This window comes from Dipodomys merriami, unplaced genomic scaffold (assembly GCF_024711535.1).
Source record: "Dipodomys merriami isolate MVZ:Mamm:240054 unplaced genomic scaffold, mDipMer1.0.p SCAF_429, whole genome shotgun sequence".
Classification (NCBI taxonomy): Eukaryota; Metazoa; Chordata; class Mammalia; order Rodentia; family Heteromyidae; genus Dipodomys; species Dipodomys merriami.
The window spans coordinates 252,192-273,674 of record NW_027205926.1 but is presented as its reverse complement, the minus strand read 5'-3'; the positions used below and the strand labels follow the sequence as shown (position 1 = coordinate 273,674).

At 41.8% G+C, this 21,483-nt stretch overlaps 1 protein-coding gene across 4 annotated transcripts in view; it reads right to left on the bottom strand.

Annotated features, from left to right (window-relative positions):
* LOC138807716 (F-box DNA helicase 1) overlaps positions 1-21,483 on the bottom strand; it is a 40,322-nt gene that overhangs the window by 13,101 nt on the left and 5,738 nt on the right. For 2 of the 4 annotated variants that reach the window (XM_069993495.1, XM_069993497.1), the window contains exons 2-12: positions 15,567-15,722; positions 11,852-12,453; positions 9,276-9,406; positions 9,035-9,170; positions 7,123-7,313; positions 6,173-6,265; positions 5,491-5,585; positions 3,132-3,300; positions 2,280-2,502; positions 371-458; positions 198-284 (exon numbers count right to left, since the gene is read on the bottom strand). In XM_069993495.1, the coding sequence (XP_069849596.1) occupies positions 198-284; positions 371-458; positions 2,280-2,502; positions 3,132-3,300; positions 5,491-5,585; positions 6,173-6,265; positions 7,123-7,313; positions 9,035-9,170; positions 9,276-9,406; positions 11,852-12,453; positions 15,567-15,722 (1,971 nt within the window). Of the gene's footprint in view, positions 1-197; positions 285-370; positions 459-2,279; positions 2,503-3,131; positions 3,301-5,490; positions 5,586-6,172; positions 6,266-7,122; positions 7,314-9,034; positions 9,171-9,275; positions 9,407-11,851; positions 12,454-15,566; positions 15,723-20,716; positions 21,288-21,483 lie in introns of those variants that run through there. The other 2 variants (XM_069993494.1, XM_069993496.1) reach the window with 2 other exon arrangements.

Sequence of the window (21,483 nt, the reverse complement as noted above, 5' to 3'; positions counted from 1 at the left end):
ATCTGCTTTGAGTGAGAACAGACGATTGCTAACATCTTTAGCCAAATAAAAAGGATTTCTCAATGACTAAATATCATTTGTTCCTCTTCTTTATCACAAATAAGAATAATCAACTTATTCCACACATAGTCCTCTTACATAATCATGATGGTGTTTCTACGTATTTGAGACTACTGATGTCCTGAATAGTTTATCACCTGGGGTACAGTCCTGGGCCTCATCCACAAAGATGGCGTCAAAAGAGGCAAGCAAAGGCTTGCTCAGCTGCCAGAGTTTCAAATAGCCTGGAAGAGGGAAACAGCAAAAGTCATAATTCACTTTCCTTAAGTACTTACACCTAACAGTGAGTGAGGTATGGAAACTTGCCTACCATCATGAGTCATTTGGTAAGCCTCTTCTTTGCATTCTCCCAGCTTCCGCATGTTGTCCCAGAGTCGGCTTGCTTCAAGGACACCATTCTAGGAAGTAAATGACACAATAACTCAAAGTTTAAGACCTTGGAAAAGAGAGCAAGGTGAAATCATGCTGTCACTACCACATACAGCAGGACAAGCAAAGGCATCATTACTGAATAAAGGGACAGGCACCTCCCAAGGCTCCACTTTTAACAGTGTGGAGGTTTCACATGCTTGAGAGGAGGGGCAAGCTGGGCTCACACGAAACATGAGAGCAGAGATCAAAGTCACAATGGCTGAAGAACCAGAAAAGGCCCAACTGCTCTTCTAGGTTCATTACTGACAATTGTTTAAAAAAAAAAAAAGAGAGAGAAATGAGCTGGGCCCTGGAAGCTCAAACCTATAAATCCTAGCTACTCAGGAGGCTGAGATCTGAGGATTGTGGTTCGAAGCCAGCCCAGGCATGAAAGTCTGTGAGATGCTTATTTCCAATATCATTATTGGAAAAAGCTGGAAGTGGCACTGTGGCTCAAGTGGTAGAGTGTTAGCCTTCAGGGATAGTGTCCAGGCCCTGAGTTCAAGCCCCTGGACTGGCACCAAAAAAAAGAGAAGTGATTGAATAGACTTGATTTTACTAGTAACTTTTCTGCTAGTGAAATCAATATAGAACCAATAACCAAAACAATTAGAAAAGACTCCCAATCATTAGATTTGATTCAATTCTGGGGCCTGAGGATGCAATAAGAAGTTCTGGGGGAAAAAATCATCATTCAATGTCTATTCTTGTCTGTTTAACAAGAGAATTAATGTGATGACTGACATGTCTATGCATGGTCTTCCCTGGAGAAAATACTGTACAATTCCCAGTGCCATGTCAGGCCTGTACTTTAGAATTTTTTTTAATATATCTTTTTTAATCTTCAAGTTGTTGTACAAGGGGTTTACCTTTTTTTTTTTTTTTTTTTTTTGGTCATGGGGCTTGAACTCTGGGCCTGAGCTCTGTCCCTCAGCTCTTCAGCTCAAGGCTAGTGCTCTACCAGTTGAGCTACAGTACCAATTCCATTTTTTTTTTTTTCTAGTGGTTTATTGGAGAGAAGAGTTTCGTGGACTTTCGTGCCCAGAGTGGCTTTGAAAAGTGATCCTCAGATCTCAGACTCCTGAGTAGCTAGGATTATAGGCGTGAGCCACCAGTGCCCAGCTGGGGGTTACCTTTTGACACATCAACTTGTGTTTATAGTGCATCTTGATCAGTCACCCTTTTCACTGTTCTCCTCCCTCACCTACTTCTCCCCTCAGTTCCATCAAGTTTTCTGCTTCCTTTTTCACATATGTACATTGAGTGTTAAGACTGTACTTGTCCTGACAGACCTTAATCTCATCTGCCTATTTTCAATTTCTTGTGAGAAGGAAATAAGAAGATAGAAATAAGCTGGTCACTAGTGGCTTGAATTTGTGATCATGGCTATTCAAGAGGCTAAGATCTGCCGGGTGCTGGTGGCTCATGTCTGTAATCCTAGCTACTCAGGAGGCTGAGATCTGAGGATTGCAGTTCAAAGCCAGCCGGGCAGGAAAGTCCGTGACACTCTGGTCTCTAGTAAACCACCAGAAAACCAGAAGTGGCACTGGAGTGCTAGCCTTGAGCTTAAGAGCTCTGGGACAGCACCCAGGCCCAGAGTTCAAGCCCCACAATGAACAACAACAAAAAGAGGCTAAGATTTAAGGATCACGGTTCAAAACCTTTCCAAACAGAAAAATCTGTGGGACTCTTATTAACGATTAACCAGCAAAAAACTGGAAGTGGAGCTGTGGCTCAAATGGTAGGTACCAGCCAAGCAAGACAAAAATAACAACAGCTCCCTAAAACCAGGGACATCTGATACTTACCAACTTCTCACTCTGTTCAACCATGACTCTCTGTCCTTGGCTGTTCTTACACCAAATAGGTACATGATCAATAGTCAGCTCTTCATCAGCGGAGGCAAAGAAGTTTTCCAAAGTCTTACATACAAGCTTGGCCCTGATGAATCCACCTTTCCCTTCAGCAAGAACCGAATTGACCATGAAAGGCGTCAACTTGAAGAGATTCAACTTCTTCTTCAGCTGGTACCTGTAATGCACATGCCAAGTAAATACCATTTGGCTTTACTGGCACTGTGGTGATGAGTTCCCCCTCTCCATCCCCCTCTCTCCAGTGACATCACAGGTATCTGAGATATATTATACAAGGTGAGACAGAATGCTTAAAAGGCCACAAAAATCCTGAAAAGTCTTCATCTAATTCAATCTGGTTTTTGCTAGGCTTTCATGAACGAACATCTCACAGATCCAGAAGATGAATCCACTCATGGCCATTGCTACTATTCTCAGCTAGGATCAAGGCTCCCAGAAGCCCCACAATGGGACACTTGAAGCTCTTTGAAGCCTTTGTGCACAGGAAGCCAGGGGTGCATGCAGGTTTCCCCACCCAACCTTCCAAGTATCAAGATGTGTGATATCTTGATCATTTTGACTTTCTGTGCTTCAATGTCAGAGAAATGAGAATGCTCCTCTCAGCAAAATATTATGTACAAACAATATATCTTCCAGGGTAAGAGAACCAACCACTAACGCTGCCTGTAAATGGATAATGGCATCACATATTCTTAATGTTGTGGGGTAAATTCACATGCGATCATGAGGATCGCATATAAAACCCAGAAAGAGACGTGCAAATGGCGCTGGCCTGGCAATGCTCACTTCCGCCCGACGTGCCCATAGGCCATGGAATGAAAGGTTTTGCAGATGACATTACTGGGGAAGACGAGCTCAGCCTGCTTTGCGATGCTCTTGTTGAATGTGACATACAGAAATCTGCTCTGAGACCACTTCTCGGCGTACTTGACTAGGGTAGAGGTCTTCCCGGTGCCTGCAGAAGCCAAGAGGAGAGGATGTGACCCTCTGCCCAAGCAAAACACACTCCAAGGGGGGACCCTATTCAGGTCTTGATCAAGCTTCTCTCTCCTCTGGCTTGAAATCAACATGACTTTCATAAGGACAAAAAGGGTGCAGCAACTTTAAAATCAGGTAAAGGTAGATGGGGACATTGTGTTCCTGGCTCTAGCCAAACAACAAAGGGCAAGCTACCTGACTCTCCTCACTGAGCTCCAGTCTGACCCAGGGGAATATGTGAATAACCTGTACGTATAGGATTTGCGAGGGCAAAGATAAGCATCAGGTCTCCCGCAGCAGGAATTCAATAATGGGTAACTGTTGCTGGCCTAACACTCAATGATATATGTCAAGCAAGAGCATGAAAGGGAGACTCGGGGATTCCTCGGATCCATTCTAGACTCTCGTCTGTTCTACCTCTACACCACTCAGTCAATTGTTCTGTCACTTACTTAACAAGGATTTCTGAGTACCTACTACACGTTCAGCTCTGTGCTAAGCATTGTGAGATGCTAAAAGAAGATATACTACAGTCTAGCTGGATATAAAACACCAACACAAGTGAAACAGACAACATGAGAGCATAATGCAACACAAGACAGTGAAAAAGAATATGGAAGCTGGGTACTGGTGGCTCACACCTGTAAGCCTAGCCACTCAGGTGGCTGAGATCTGAGGAGCACAGTTTAAAGCCAGCCTGGGGAAAGAAAATCCATGAGACTCTTATTTCCAATTAACTACCAGAAAACCAGAAACGGTGCTGAGTGCTTGCCTTGAGTGGAAGAGCTCAGGGACAGCACCCAGGCCCAGAGTTCACACCCCATGACCAACAACAACAAAAAAAGAATATGGATTATCAACAACAATAAAAGTCTCACCTATAGATGAACAGGGTTGTTTTGAAGAACTGTGGGAAACTAAAGAAATATTCATAAAATGCATTTGTTACCTATTTCTACTATTGTGATGAGGTATCAAGTGATTAACACATTATTAGTTATAAGAGAAAAAGCCGGGTGCTTGTGGCTCATGCTTGTGGCTCATGCATGTAATCCTAGCTACTCAGGAGGCTGAAATCTGAGGATCATGGTTCGAAGCCAGCCCAGGGACAAAAGTCCCTGGGAGACTTTTATCTCCAATAAACTACTAAGAAAAAGCCAAAAGTGGTGCTGTGGCTTAAATGGTAGAGCATTAGCTTTGAGCACAAAGAGATTCAGGGACAGTGCCCAGGACCTGAGTTTAAGCCTAGGACTGGCAAAAAAAAAAAAAAAGATTACTACAACTGGATATTTAGGATTCAAGTGACTGAAGAAGCCTTTATCAGGGAGTTACACAAATGATGAGAGTCAATATACATGGCAAAGAAAAAGAGAAGAAAGAAGAAGATGGAGCAATAAAGAAGAGGCATAAAAAAAGAAAGGGAGGGAGAGGAGTGGGGAGGGGACATGTCTTTGGAAAAACAAAAAAACAGCTTTGAATTCTGGTTCTACCTCTTATTTGTTTATATAATCTGAAATAAGTTTCTTGTAGCTTAAACTTCCTTATGTATAAGCTAACCAACTTTTACAGAATGATGTTAAAGAGAACACCAAGCCAGTATACTGCATGCATTTAATAAATTGTAGTTAGCAGGTAGAAAGGAAAAAGAAACGGGTTCTAGGTAGAGAAAAATGGCATGAGAAAAGATTTAGACAAAAGACTAATCAAGTATTTCAGGAGACTATAGGATCAGCTCAGTGACAACATATTTAGGGAAATTGCTAAAAATAAATGGAGGGAGGGCCCTCAAGATATCACCCTACAAAATTAGAAAGCTACTGGAACCCTTTATGCTAATTAGCAATGGCCTAACTTTCCAGAAGCAATTAGTTACTGTACATATACAATGATAATTGATGGTTTCAACCAATCCCACTGTCAATTAATGTCTACGAAATATTTGTTAAAACAGGAATTCTAGTGTCGAAAAATGTTCCCTAGAGTAGTGCGAGAAAGCAAGTATTTCTTGGCCTACTGCTTATGAGACTATCTGACTAGACAGTTTGATAAAAGATCAATGCACAGATGTTCTGGCATGCAGATAATGGGTAGCAGAGGGAATGATGGTAAAAAGTAGCAAACATGAACTGGATGCTCTATTCCAGGAATGTGCTGTGTACTCCCTTACCTGCAAAGGCCATAATTTTTACCACCTGGAGAGGCTCCATTTTATGGTTCAGAATCAGCTGTTGCTCATGTGTAAGTTGAATGGATGCTTTCTTGCTATAATCATTCACAGAAGAGAAATTAAAAAAAGGTAATGAAAAAGTGCAAGGAATTTACTGTCCAAAAATCAAATAAACAGCTGGGTGCCAGTGGCTCATGCCTGTCATCCTAGCTACTTGGGAGGCTGAGATCTGAGGATCACAGTTCAGAGCCAGCCCAAGCAGGAAAGTCTGTGAGACTCTTATCTCCAATAAACCACTAGAAAACCAGAAGTGGCACCGTGGCTCAAGTGGCAGAGCACTTGTCTTGAGCTGAAGAGCTGAGGGAGAATACCCAGGCCCAAAGTTCAAGCTCCACAACCAACAACAACAACAACAACAAAATTCAAATGAGCAAACTGGCTAATCAGAAGTTGACCCAAAATAGACTTCCCCTTAAAAGGATAAAAATCAGATTATGATACTGACTGCACAACATGGTAAAGCTACTCAAAAATTACTGAATTATACTCTTCAAATGGATGAAATTTATATAATGTAAATTATACCACAATAAAAATGGTAAAGTAAAATGTCTCCCCTCCTTACTCAGCAGAATTAATAATGGAAGAGAAAACACTTGCTTATATTTATATACATACATACCCTGGCCAGACAGATGGCTCTTCCTTAACTTTAGTGGCCTGAGTATTAGAATTCTCCTGAAGATATAGGCAGTAGAAAATGTTGTAGTGAATCCTAATAAGGGAGAAAAGTAAATTAAAAAGACTATCAAATTTAGGTCACAATCTATTTCTTAATCAGATTCTCTCTAGAGGTGACAGAAGCACTGTCAGGAAACACAGTTCTGAGCAAGGTGCTTGTTTCTATGTGTGACGTCAAACGGAACAAGATGGGGATGTACCATCCCTCCAACAGGAGCTCTAGATGTGCTCTGAAAAGATCATTGATCTGGCTATGGTAATCCCAGCAACTCAAGGGGTAGAGGAAGGAGGATTTCAGTTTAAGAGCAGCTCAGAAAAAGTCAGCACATAACCCTATCTAAAAAAGAAAAAAGAAAAAACAAACTAAAAGAAAAAGGACTGGGGATATGACTTAAATGGTAGAATGCTTGCCTAGAAAACATGAGGTCCGGGGCTGGGAAGGTAGCTCAGTGGTAGAGTGCTTGCCTTTGCATGCATGAGGCCATGGGTTCGATTCCTAAGCACCACATAAGCAGAAAAAGCTGGAAGTGGTGCTGTGGCTCAAGTGGTAGAGCACTAGCCTTGAGCTGAAGAGCTGAGGGACAGTGCCCAGGCCCAGAGTTCAGGTACCATGACTGGCAAAAAAAAAATTAAAAAAAAAAAAGAAAACATGAGGTCCTTAGTTCTATCCTTGGTACCAGAGAGGAAGGGAAGAGAGGTAGGGAGGGAATGGAAAAGCAGTAAAATCCATGTTAGGGTTGCACAACAGCTTACTGCCTGCCCATCTGGGTGTCTTTACTCCAGGCAGCCTGCCAGATGTTACTGCTGGCAAGTGGGAGGGAGAACTGGCCAAGTTGGGACCTTCTCACATTACCACAGAGATTGTCACAGTTCCCCTCTCCGGCCCCGTACCTATTGCTGATGTTGATTCCCTTCTCCCTCATGGCGTAGAGCAGCACAGCTATACAGTATAAGGTTTCGGTGACATCTGGCATGGTCACTGTGGAGCCGGGTCTCCTGAGGCAGAACAGCAGCTGCTGGATGTCGTGGACGCCGCTGGAGAGAAGCACCATGGCTGCCACCAAGGCCCAGACATTAACGCCCTGTGAAGTGAGGCACAAGGGATAAGCGGAGCTGCCCAGGCACAGGACACAATCAGGAAGATTTGCACCAGAAAATCAGGGACTAGCTACGGCTTGACTGAACTGAGCTCAAGTGCTCCAATAATATTTGGGAAGCCACAGGACCTTCCTTTTGCTCCAGAATCCTTCTCTTCCTGTTCAGATTTGAAATCTTGATTTTCTTTAGTATTATTACATTAATAAAGTACTGAACATGAAACCTTGCATGGGGGGGCACTCCAAAATTATGAATTCTCTTCTCATTGTCCCATCTCTCCTTTCTAGGTCAGTAGGAGTTCACAAGTACTCAGTGCCTCACTGGGAGGCACAAAGATGAAGAGACAGCAGGACATTATGGTCCATGTCTATAATCCCAGCACTTGGGAGGCTGAGAAGAAGGATCAAGTATTAAGAAGCCAGACTGGACTATATCATGAGTTCCAGGTCAGTATGGGCTATATTGTTGACTCCCAGTCTCAAAAGACAAAAGACAGAAAAACACACTGCAGTTTTTGGAGACATTGTAGCTGACAATTCTCTCACACTACATTTATTTACGTTTTTAGTAGGTAATAATGACTAAATGTTAAATTAAATACATATTAAATATGATTTTAAGTAACCTATATGATGATAGTAGTAATGCTCCATTTAGATAATTCTAAGTAAATGGTGACTAACACAGAAGGAATTAATTAACAATGGGTACCTTATTCTTTATTATTCTTTTTTTTTTGGTCATGGGTTTAAACTCTGGGCCTGAGTGCTGTCCCTCAGCTCTTCAGCTCCAGGCTAGCGCTCTACCACTAGAGTCACAGCGCCACTTCCGGTTTTCTGGTGGTTTATTGGAGATAAGAGTCTAATGGAGAGAGAAAAGTCTCACAGACTTTCCTGCCCAGGGTGGCTTTGAACCACAATCTTCAGATCTCAGTCTCCTGAGTAGCTAGGATTACAGAGGTGAGCCACCGGCACCTGGCTTCTTTATTATTCTTATACCTATCCCTGTTAAAGAACGAATTCTGAGAAAGGAAGTTTCCCATGCCCCTCGACTATACCTATTCTGTGAGAGAAAGTATACTCTACCACCATTAACCATCAAGACAGAAAGAAACACAATACTGGGGTTTCTACACCTCTGTGGCTAGAATACAGGTGAAGGTTGCATGTAGTTACCAAAAAGAAACATGAGAGCCTTGAATCTGTGTGAGGGCCAAATAGGGCTGAGAGCCAAGAAACTAGAATACAGGTGAAGGTTGCATGTAGTTACCAAAAAGAAACATGAGAGCCTTGAATCTGTGTGAGGGCCAAATAGGGCTGAGAGCCAAGAAACTAAGGGCTATTTTCTATCTTCTCCTTACCTCACTGTGACTGTAACAAGACCCTTAACTTCTCCACACCTTTCATACAACCAAAGCTGCCCCCAATGGAATGGGCTGTCTTTTAAAGATAGATGGCTATCTTTCAGGAATATTTCAGACAGGACTTTTCAACAGAATAGGAAATTGCTTCTTAAGATGACTTCTAAATCCAAGAATTTGGAATTATATGGCCCTTTATTTCTCCAAGGGGATCCACAACAAGATTAATGCTTCAACACATTCACTGATGAAATGGAGACTGTGAAAATAAACTTTCACCATCAACCTACTTTCCTCCCTTGAAAAGCATTGCCCCCATCCTCCCACGGGCTCCTTCTTGCGTACCCCAGCAGCCATGTAGAGGTCGGGCAGGTACTGACGCACACATGCCTCTGCCTCAGGAAGGAGAGGATGATCCCTCAGACTCCACAGCACCCTCTCAGGATCCACACTTGGGGAGCACTTAGTGGTGGCTGTGTATCTGTAAGACAGTCAAAGACGAGTCCATAAGGCAGAGGATCTATAAGGCAGCAACATACAAGAAAGGACGTGGGGAACTCTCCCTTGCACCAAGGAAGAAAGGCACCTTATGAGGTTCAGCACACACAAGTCTGACTCTTTTTCTATGCCACAGTTCAAGAGGATGCCGTCCACTTTGCTCACAGCTTGCTCTTCATTCATCAGGTATCGATGATACAGCTTTTTCCAAGGAATGAACTGTGTAGTCAGAAAACAAAAGGAAGTAACGTGTGGGCAACGGCTCTTAGAAAGAAAACTAGGCCACAAACACATAGACAACATTCTACCGACTAACAGGCACTTAGAGCTCACAATTCAGAGGCTGAGCAAATCAGGTAGAAATGTTGCATCAAGTTTGGGTAGAAACTAGGAAAACTGGGGTCTTAGTTCTAACAGTAATTTACCACAGACTCTGGAAAAAGCTAATGCTTGAGCTTCCTTATCTGAAACATCAGGACACTATAATATTCAGAGTTTCTTAAATATATGAAGCAAACTGATAGAAATAAAGAAATAGGTAGTAACAGCTACTTTCAGTGGATGAGCAACCATACAGAAGTTGAATAAGGGAACACAAGACTTGAACAACTCTTTAGCATAGAGGATGCACCACCCAACAACAGAATATGCATTCTTCTCAAGTATACATGGAACCTTCTCCAGGAGACTCACAGAAATCTCATTAATATGACTCAAGTTATACCCAGTAGTTTAAAAAAATACAATGAAACTAGAAATCAAAATAGCAGGAAAACTAGAACATACACAAATACACAGATTTTTAAACAGGAAACTTTGTTTCTTTTATTCTTTTTTTTTTTTTTTTTTTTTTTGGTCTCCCTAGTGAAGGTTAGGGGAGCTCTAACAAAGATTGAAGCAGAGCTGAGCTTGGCAGTACATTTGTAATCCCAGCAATTTGGAGCCTTGAGGCAGGAGGAACAAGTGTGTGTTCCAAGCTTGTTCCTGCAACAGAACTATTAAGAAAAATCGGAAAAAAACAAACAAACATAAAGCTGAGTTTTGGGGTAGGGGATAAATCCTTAGACAAACTAAGAAAAAAGAAGAAATGAGAGGATATTATAACACTATTTCTGATGTACAGAAATAAGAGACTACTAAGAACAGCCACAATCCAACAAATTGAGTCATTTAGAAGAAATTAATACATTCCTAGAAACACACAATCTACTAGGACCATATCATGAAGATAGAAACACTGTGAAGACGTCAATAATGAATAAGGAAATCAAACCAACTATCAAAACCTCCCAAAGAAAAGCCTAGAACAGACGGCTTCACAGGGGAATCCTACACAACATTTAAGAAACAATTAAGTCCTACTTATACTCTTCCAAACACTGAAAAGTAGGGAGCACTACCAAAGTCACTCTACTACCATGATACGAAACCAGAAACAAACGCTACAGGAAAAATCCTCAGCTGGGACAGACTACCAAAAATAAATCATCAGAAATAACAAAAATAGCACTATTTTACCATCTCAGGAGGTTAAGTACAAACTAGGACACTGTCCCAAGGAGCTTCCCAAATGGAACAGAGAAAATCCTGACTTAGCCCACCTATGACTGCTCGGTTCCTCAGTTCTCAATTTTGTGAACAGAAGTACATAAATACCTATTAAAGCAGAAAGAATACAGCTAGAGTGACACAAAATTTCTTCCAAAATCTTTTAAAGAAAAATCTGCTATCTTGCACTCCATCACTAATAATGGAGCAATGAAGAAAAGAACAGGATCTTTCCTGAGAATATGGTATCCCAATATGTCCATCTCAAAGGGAGATTCCTTCATAACACTCATGTATTAACCATCTCCTATAGATTAAAAAAAATATGGGATGGTACAACAATGAATCCAAAACCAAACCTTCAAATAATATGATAGCCAGCTTAAATCATTAGCCTCTACCAATAAGCTAGGTGGGCAGGAAGCCTGTTTAAAACTATAATAACAGAACATGATAAATGATGTTAACAGAGAGTTATAACATGCCTCAAAGAGGAGAAAATGATGGAGTTCAACAAGATGAGAAGGGAAGTAATTACTAGAACGGTTGAGCCTTGAAGAAGGCCACAGAAATAAGGGGACCTCTAGTTGGGTACCACTAGTACGTGCCACTCAGGAGGCTGAGATCTAAGGATCACAGTTCAAAGCCAGCCCAAGTAGGAAAGGCCATGAACTCTTATCTCCAATTAACCACCAGAAAACTGGAAATGGTACTATGGCTCAAATGGTAGAGTGCTAGCCTTGAGCTTTTTAAAGCTCAGCAACAGTGCCTAGGCCCCAAGACCAACCAACCAACCAACCAACCAACCAACAGAAAGAAAGAAAGAAAGAACAGTACCTCTAAGTAGGGTGGGGAAACTAGAACCAACAGTGGGCACAAAAAACAATCCAAGACTAAAACACAACAAATCATGTATTTCAGGTGGACTACAGAGATGTATTTAGATGAAGGATCAAAGAAGCTGGAATAGTAGGGTAGGACAAGCCTTCTTAAAGGCTGGCCCGAGTTTGGACATTTTTCTGAGGACAAATGGTAACCACCATGTTTCAAGAGAGTGTCTAATTGTAAGGTTGTGTTGAGTGAAGCTAAAGATGCTCAACAGAGTGCTTGACTCACCAGTGGGTCACTGATTATTTCCCTCCACAGGTGGCACACCAGGCTCAGATTCCAGTAGAGGTCTTCCACAGGCAGGAAGGCAAAGATATGCCTCAGGACTTCATTAGGCAAGCTACAAATGTGGCTTGGTGGTTCTTGGCAGGGCAAGGTCCCAAGAAGGCCATAGTATGAGTCAGGAATGGGGTCAGGACCAATGTCCTCAATGTCTTGGACAGTTTCTCCAGAATCTGCAGAGTGCTGTGACAAACAGTCCTCTGCTTCTTGCATGGCCTCCCTAGGCCTTGTGCACGGTGGGGACAACTGAAGCCGTGCAGTCTTCTTCGCCACTCCATCCCACTGCCTGGTCCCTGTAACCTTATTGCTGTCTTCCTCAAAGGACCGGGACCTCTTCCTGGGAGGTAGAGCTGACCTTGATGAGCCTACTCTCACTTCTCCATCGCCTTCCTGGGGCAGGGCGCAACTGCCCTCAGCAGGAAAGATCATGTGACCCTCAGAGTCCTGACAGCTGTCCTGGCCAACTGAACTGCTCTTGGCCATGTCATTGGTGCACTGCTGCTGGCCAGCTAGGAAGAACTCAGGACTGTGTCTTCGACATCCTTGACCTGTGCAAAGAACAAGAAGAAAATGGAGAAGCAATGATTAGTGATTACTGACGCAAAGTTGACCCAAATAAGACAATCAGACATTAAGAAAGAGACAGAGATCAGTCATTGGGTGGTATGATTATCTAAGTTATACCTTCAAACATATGCAAAGTCAAATGCTACACACTGGACACTTGACTGGACAGATAGAAGATAACTGCTCCTGTTCACATATATACTCATACAACACAGCTCTCCTGGCTCCTGGCTCTTTCCTACAAATCTGTAGGAAGACTTTCTGCTTAAGCAGAAAGAAAAATGCCTTACATTGCCATGTTCAGAAAATCCTACTCTTCTAATGACAGTTAAAAATCTTTTAATTTTTTTTTAACTTCCTTCTGTAAAGCTGATGCATTAAGTTCAAGGAATCATAATTATTTTTGTATTATTAATTGTGCCCAATTTCTTGTATACATGTCTTTAGTTGGCACTTATTTATTTATTATCTCTACTTCTGAGACAAAAATAAAGTGACAATTCCCAACCTCACAGAACATCCAGGCATGTAGGAGATCCCATGGTGATTCCATACATCCTGGTGGCATTTTCTAATCCTAAAAGTTATTTTCAAATGTCAACAAAGATTCTTACTTTGGAAAATAAGGTAATGGACTGAAACAAGGTTTAGCCTTTTAAGTGAATTTATGGAACTGCAGTGAGTATTTCCTTCATATTATAGAAAGAAATCATTATAGCTGCTTCTAGAAAAATGTGATAGAAACCCAGAGTTTTCAAGTCAGGCCTAGTTAAATTCTGGCATTTCCTAATTGTCAAATTCATTTACACTAATAGTGAAGAACCTACCACATGCTCAGAGTCCTGAAGAACTCACAACACAGAAATTGACTTAAACACATGAAGCACACCAAGTATCAAAAACAGGTAATTAAGATTTTTTAAACTGTCTCACAATATTTTTACAGGTACCCACAAAATAAGAAACATATGTATGGATGGATGTATGTTTGTGTGTGTGTATATATATATATATATATATATAGAGAGAGAGAGAGAGAGAGAGAGAGAGAGAAAGAGAGAGAGAGAGAGAGAGAGAGAGAGAGGGAGGGAGGGAGAGAGAGAATTTTTTGCCAGTCCTGGGGCTTGAACTCAGGGCCTGGGCACTGTCCCTGAGCTTCTTTTTTTTTTTTTTTGGGGGGGGGGGTCTGGTTGTGAAGCCTGAACTCTGGGCCTGGGCGCTGTCCCTCAGCTCTTCAGCTCAAGGCTAGTGCTCTACCACTGGAGCCACAGCGCCACTTCGGGCTTTTTTCTTTGTGCTTATGTGGTGCTGAGGAATCGAACCCAGGGACTCATGCATGCAAGGCAAGCGCTCTACCACTGAGCCACCTTCCCAGCCCAAATTGGGAGGTTTTTTTTTTGTTTTTTTGTTTTTTTTTTTGTCGGCCGTGGGGCTTGAACTCTGGGCCTGGGCGCTGTCCCTCAGCTCTTCAGCTCAAGGCGAGCGCTCTACCACTTGAGCTACAGCACCACTTCCCCCTGAGCTTCTTTTGCTCAGGCTAGAACTACAACTTGAGTCATAGCACCACTTCCAGTCTTTTCTGTTTATATGGTACTAAGGAATTGAACCCAGGGCTTCATGAATGCCAGGCAAGCACTCTACCACTAAGTCACGCTCCTAGCCCTACAATGTTTTAAGAAAAGTAGTTTACATTAAAATTGCATGGTAAAATCAGATGCATCAAAAGAGAAAACCAATCTAGTTTATACTAGCAGGAATTAGCAAAATAAGAATTCTTCTGGTAAAGACAGGTAATAAGAGAACCAAACAGCCAGATGAAGACATTTATGTATTATCAAATATGCCAGTGCCAGTGGCTCATGTCTGTAATCCTAGCTATTCAAGAGGCTGAGATCTGAGGATTGTGATTCAAAATCAGCCCAGGAAGAAAAAGTCTCAGTGAGACTCTTATGTACAATTAATGACTCAAAAACTGGAAGTGGCACTGTTCTCAAAGTGGTAGAGCTCTAGCCTTGAGCAAAAGAGCTCAAGGACAATACCCAGGCCCTGAGTTCAAGCCCTACCCCTGACAAAAAAAAAGAAAGAAAAGAAAAAAATCAGGTGATGGCAAGAATAAGATTGCATCTATTACAGAAACATGGAAACATGTTTTTTAGGAGTGACTGTAACAAGCTAGAAAATGATGTCCAAAAATATTAGCTAAAACATATATTCCAATTGGGTACTGGTGGCCTATGCCAGTGTTCCTAGCTCCTAAGGAGGCTAAGATCTGAGGATCACACTTGGAAAGCAGCCCAGGCAGGAAAGTCTTCGTGACTCCTATCTCCATTTAACCAGCAAAAAGCTGGACGTGGGACTGTGACCTAAGTGGTAGAGTACCAGCCTTGAGTGAAAAAGCTAAGGGTCAATGCCCAGGTCCTAATTTCAAGCCCCAGTACTGGCATAAGAAAACAAAGCATGCATTCCAGTTGATATGAAAAAAACTAAAATCTTGTAAAGGAGAAGGGTTACTAGATGACAAAGAACAGGCTCTGACATAAAAGCACTGAATGATGGTAGACTTTGGGAAACAAAATTAATGACATCATGGACTTAGTGACACAGTGGTCAAAGATTAATAAAGTCGCATAATCACAATGCTGACACTGGTCCATATCTCTTAGAACATAGGGCTGGGAAGGTGGCTCAGTTGTAGAGTACTTGCCTTGCATGCCTGAGGCCCTGGGTTCAATTCCTCAGTACCACATAAGCAAAAAGAAAAGAAAAAGCCGGAAGTGGCGCTGTGGCTCAAGTGGTAGAGTGCTAGCCTTGAGCTGAAGAGCTGAGGGACAGTGCCCAGGCCCAGAGTTCAGGCCCCACGACCAGACCACCCCCCCCCAAAAAAAAAAAAAAGAACATACTAGCATGTGTCCTGAGGCTCTGGTCAATCATTAGGACAGAATTGTCATGGAAAATTCACAGGGAAAGTATCACACTACTGCAACAGGACTATAAAAATCATACCAGCGGTATTTTCAAGTACTTTTAAACTGGAGATACTCAAAGGCCACACAAATGGGAGTTTGAAATGCAAGATTCGTTTTTGAAGACCTACCCCTACTCCCTCTTTGTGTTCTGGGTCTAGGATAGAGACCTTGGTTGGGATCTCTGTTTGTCCATCTTTGGCCGAAGGGCTGGGTTCCAGCCAAGTGACTCTGAGCCAAATGCTGGCAGTCGATAGCTGTAAGATGCTTCCGCTTAAATCGTTGCACTGTTTCGTATCAACAAGCAGAGGAAATGAGATATTCATTAGTTATAACTAGCTCTATAAGCAAGCCAGCAAATTACTCAAGTTTTTAAAAAATATAACTGATGACTGATTTTATAGATCACTCCAGCCAGCCCTTTCCTTCTTCCAGTGCCACCAACATTCAGCCACTGTCGTAATGTCTTAGTATTCCTTAGCATTTAATAGAGAGCTGGAGGTATAGCAAGTGGCAGAGGACTAGCCTAAGAAGCTCAGGGCCCTGAGTTTAAACCATCATTATCACTACAAAAGAACTTCATGGGCTGGGAAGATGGCTCAGTGGTAGAGCGCTTGCCTTGCATTCCTGAGGCCCTGGGTTCAATTCCTCAGCACCACGGAAGCAAAAAGAAAAAAAAAAGCCAGAAGTGGTGCTGTGGCTCAAGTGGTAGAGCTGTAGCTTTGAGCTGAAGAGATGAGGGATAATGTCCTAGCCCAGAGTTCAGGACCCACGACTGGACCCCCCCCCAAAAAAAAAAAAAAAACTTCATAAAGAATCTTAAAATGGTATTTTAAGATCCTAAAATGATTTTGAAATACTCATTCAAAAAGAAGTTGCTATGAGTGGATAGTTGTAATTTGGCATCTTTTCCAGGTCATTGTCTAGACCATAAACTTTTTTTTGTCAATCAATGGGCTTACACTCAGGACTTAGGTACTATCCCTGAGCTCATCAAGGCTAATGCTCTACCACTTGAACGCCACTTCCAGACAAATGTTTTTATATTTACAAATATTTAAAAGTTGGCTATAGATTTTTTTAAATAAAATTATAACATATTTGAAAAAAATCCTTAAATCTGTCTTTTTTCCCCTTATGATTTAATAAACAACAACAACCAAGAGCAGGCTACAGCTTTTTTCTTTTTTTCTTTTTGGAAGGGGGAGTGCCTATCCTGGGGCTGGAACTCAGGGACTGGACACTATCCCTGAACTTTTTTGTTCAAAGTTAGTGTTCTACCACTTAAGGTACAGCTCCACTTCCAGCCTTTTGGAGATCAGAGTCTCATGGATTTTGCTGCTCAGGCTGGCTTGATCCCCAGATCTCAGCCTCCTGAGTAGCTAGGATTACAGGCATGAGCTAATGGCACCTAGCTAAAGATATAGCTTTTTAAAAATAAACATACTCACCATCCCTTGTATATACCAGCTTCTCCAAAATTTAGAATCAAAACACAGTTATAATGAAATAGGCTAGAAATTCCTTAGAAGGACCACCTGGCATACACCTCTCTGCCCCAAAAAACAGCATGGTACTGAGAACAGACTTTGAGGCATAGCAGTAAGGTCCTCAAGTGGAAGAAAACTGAATCCAATTTTCAGAACCCTCAGAGGAAGAAATTTCTCATCCTCCCTAACATTATGTTAAGGAGTAATCGATCCTAGAAGCCTCTTTCAAGAGTACCAAAAAGGGGGACTGGCAGTATTGGCCAGTGGCAAGCATTTGCCTAGCATATATACAACTCAGGATTTGATTAATAGAGTACTAGGTAAGCCACAGCTCCACTTCTGGCTTTTTTTCTAGTTAATTGGAAATAAAGAGTCTCACAGAATTTCTTGCCTCAGGATTGGCTTCAAACCATGTGCAGATATACATTATAGTTATTTTCAAAAACTAGATGGTAAGGCTGGGTACCAGTGGCTCACGCCTGTAACCCTAGCAAATTAGGAAGCTGAGATCCGAGGATCATGGTTTGAAGCCAGTCCTGGAGCAAGAAAGCCTGTGAGACTCTTATTTCCAATTAACCAGGGGAAAAAAAAAAAAGCCAGAACTTGAGTGAGCTGTGGCTCAAGTGGTAGGAAGAGTGCCAGTCTTGAGTGAAAAAAGCTAAGGGACAGCACTCAGGCCTGAGTTCAAGCCCCAGAACTGGCACACACACACAAAAATAAAAGAACAGATATATATATAGGTGCGTGTATGCATATACATATATATATATATGTATATACATATATATGTATATACATATATATATACATACTATCTTCTACTGAATAAAGCTTCTTTGACAAACATTCATAAAACATGGAACTATGTTTCAAAATATAGATAATAGGGGCTGGGAAGGTGGCTCAGTGGTAGAGCGCTTGCCTTGCATGCCTGAGGCCCTGGGTTCGATTCCTCAGCACCACATAAGCAAAAAGAAAAAAAAAGCTGGAAGTAGCGCTGTGGCTCAAGTGGTAGAGCGCTAGCCTTGAGCTGAAGAGCTGAGGGACAGCGCCCAGGCCCAGAGTTCAGGCCCCACGACCGGGCCCCCCCCCCAAAAAAAATAGATAATATATAATGGTAAAACTGAAAGTATAACAGCAGCCTCATTACAACCAATTGTTACTAGAAATACTTTAATAGCTAATATCTTAATAGCTCATATATTATTAAAAACAGAAAATCCAATATCCCTTCCACTTGAATGGTTTTATAATTTATTTCTGTTATTGCTGAACTATTCTCTAAACACTAAATCTTATTCAATCCCTATGAAGGCAATAAAATTTTTTTTGAAGTTTTTCTAAATTACAAAGGCAAATATAAGCAAGGCATGGTAGAATAAGCTTAAAAAAAGATTCTATAACTGTGCAAAATAAACTTATGTTACTGATAAGTGCTACCCAGTCTATGGTGTTTTATCATAATAGCCTCAATGAGCATGTTCTGAACAAACTGAGTAAAAGATGAGGAGGGCAAAGTGAAGTGATCTAGGCTTAGGTGGTGTAGAACCTAAGCCTAAAAGAAAAAAAAAGAACCTAAGCGGAGACCACTGGGCCTTTTATGTGGATCTGGGCAAGAGCACAGCCAGAAAAGGGACCTCCTCAAACACCACATAGGACAGATGGAGAATATCAAAAGTGTTCGGTCCAGTCTCAAAAGGAAAGGTTTTGAGGAAAGGGGATAATATGGACAGAGGAATACATTAACGTATTTGCCTCATCCAGATCTGAACTGTTCGCTGAGATTACATTTGTAGAAATCAAACTAAGGCACAGGAATGAAGATCTAATGGGAGTGCTGAAACACATCGCTCTGCGTCAAGAGTTCAGCTACATCCCAATGTATTCTCTCACCAAGTCCTTACTTGGTGAGTTTAGGTAATGACGTGTGGGAGGGGGCATCTCACCTGGGAGAACCAGCTTTGGTATACTTAAGGAAGTTGCCTCTGTTATACATTAAATGGTGCAGTGTTACCTGAGGAAGAGCTGTCATTTTCACTGGATTGGCACAGCAAAAATAACTGTCCCAACTTCAGCTAGTAGCCGGTACAAATAAACTCTATCTCAGGTCTCTCAGATGTAAGTGCTGTGATACCCAGAAATGGGGTTGGGGAACAGGAGATCTGACTCCACCTCCTCTGGCATTAACTAGCCATTAAACACCTCCTCAAAGCCCCTTAAAGGCTGGGTGGTAGGTCCCCTGGCAGGTGTCTATATTATTCAAGTCTATGAAAACAAGAGGTATAACAACCTGTCACACTGAATTCACAGGAGAACGTCTACTTGTGACACCCACGTGGAGGCTGACGCCTACCTCTATACCTCAAAGCCTAGCAACAGAAGCATTAGAACAATTACCTGACGACCATACCAGTGGAGTGTCTCCTTAAAGGGACCTGCTTTATTTTAAAAGCATTAGTGTTCTTGCTAAAGTATAGTTTAACTACACCGAAATTCTAATTACCCTTCTATTTTTATTAGTATGCCTTTTTTGAAAGCAGGTCTAGTACAGCTTTATCAACATACATAAAGATGTTCAAATGCCACCCCCCTCCCCCGCCTGCTTCCATTAAACCTTCCACATCACCCAATTTCAAGGTGCTGAGCCCTCCCGGCATAGCAGATGCACTTTACATGTCTCTAAAAGGACATCTGAAACCAGAGTGCTAGCTGCCACGGTGGGCACGCACAGGTGAGGCAAAGCTGTCTAAACCAGGGAGCATCCTTATGCTTACAGAGAAAGACAGCGAGGCTTTCCAAGCCTCCACAGATGCTCAGGTTCACCTTCTCCACAGCAAGAGGCCTATACCGCTTTTTCAGACTCTCTCCCAACAGTGACTAACAGACAGGTGTCATATCCTCAAGGGACATGACAGAAAAGACCAAGAATGTGGGAAAAAATATTTTCTCAAACAGAATTTTGCCAGGCTCAAGTAAACCCATTCCCATACTGCTTTTTGTGGGATAGCTTCTCTTCTTGTGCTTTATCTCTGTTCCCCCTCCCCCTACGTAAGACTCCCCCCTTTCTAAAACCCTCAGATGTCTCTGCTAATCCTTGCATTTTAGCTCTGGCTCTGTGGCCTGCTGGCACCTCAGTTTCCTTCTCTTAGCTATTGACTTAAGGTTGTCATTACCTGGAGTTCAGACTTGCCCCAGTCGTCAGATCTCTTCACTTCAGGACTGTCTATTCTGACCCTTACCCTTTGAAGGGAGATCCTCTAACGGAAATTAAGTTTAGTCTCCCTTGAACAACACTTAGTACTAAGCCTCCACTCCTTGAAGGGAGGGATCATGACTCATCACTTAACCCCCAAAGAAGGAAGCACTAAAGTAACCGACTATCTCCCTTCACACATCAAGATGGCCCAACAGCCGTCAATATACATGGAACCTTCTTAGATTATTAAGGGATTGAAGATAAACTTCTATTGTGAGGTCACTGCAGGTTTGAATTTATTTGTTTCTGCCTCAAAACTTACCCTAACCACCTCAGGGTCATTTGAAATTGATACCAAATATTTTCCTTTCTTCCCCTATCTTTCCTAATTAAAAAGTCCTCTCAAACTTAACAGGTTATGAACCAAAATGGACAAGATGAAGATAGTAACTGCCCTAAAAGGGAATAACTATGGCTAATCAAATGATCTTTTAAAAAATCAATTTAACTTCCTAAAGCAAGGTACTCAATGGAAGAAACTGCTCTTAACACCGTATCTACCTTTGCTTATCAGACAATGTACAGAGCCACTTACCCTCACTTGGTGAGCTTTTCCACAAGCTCTGCACTTTGACAGGAGGCTGTGATGATATACACATGGACGTCTGGTCTCTATAGATACTACAGGTGTACTACAACGTAACCCCCATCATTACATTGACTCTGGAATGTAGTGGGTCTAACTGCAGCCTGAGAAAACTGAGAGCCCAACTTAAACACAGTTAACAAGAGTTGTTGCTCGACTCCAGCATTGCAGAATAGATTCACTCAGCAAGGAAGGATTTAACACGTTAACATAGCAACAAATGATCTCTGACATACTACATATTATAACAACTTTTTTTTTCCTTTTTTTGTCGGTCATGGAGCCTGAGCTCTGTCCCTCAGCTCAAGGCTAGCACTCTACCACGTGAGCCACAGCACATCTGGCCTTTTCTGTTTATGTGGTATTGAGGAATCGAACCCAGGGCCTCATGCATGGGAGGCAAGCACTCTACCACTGAGCCACCTTCCTAGCCCACAACTTTTTTTCAATTTGATATGAATGCATACCTTATACAAATTATTGTTTATTTATCTTCATTGCAGTTACTTCATGTTGTTCTTATATAAACAGCAATTATTTGTGTAAGAACCTATTTTTAATAAGCCTTTTCCACTCCTAGATTAAAATTTCTATGGTATTAGACAAGAAATATACTCACTACCTTACTTACGTAACTGCAACTCCTCTGTATATCACCTGACAATAAAATTAAAATTAAAAAAAAAATCTCTATGGTAATGGTAAGTAGGAAGGCA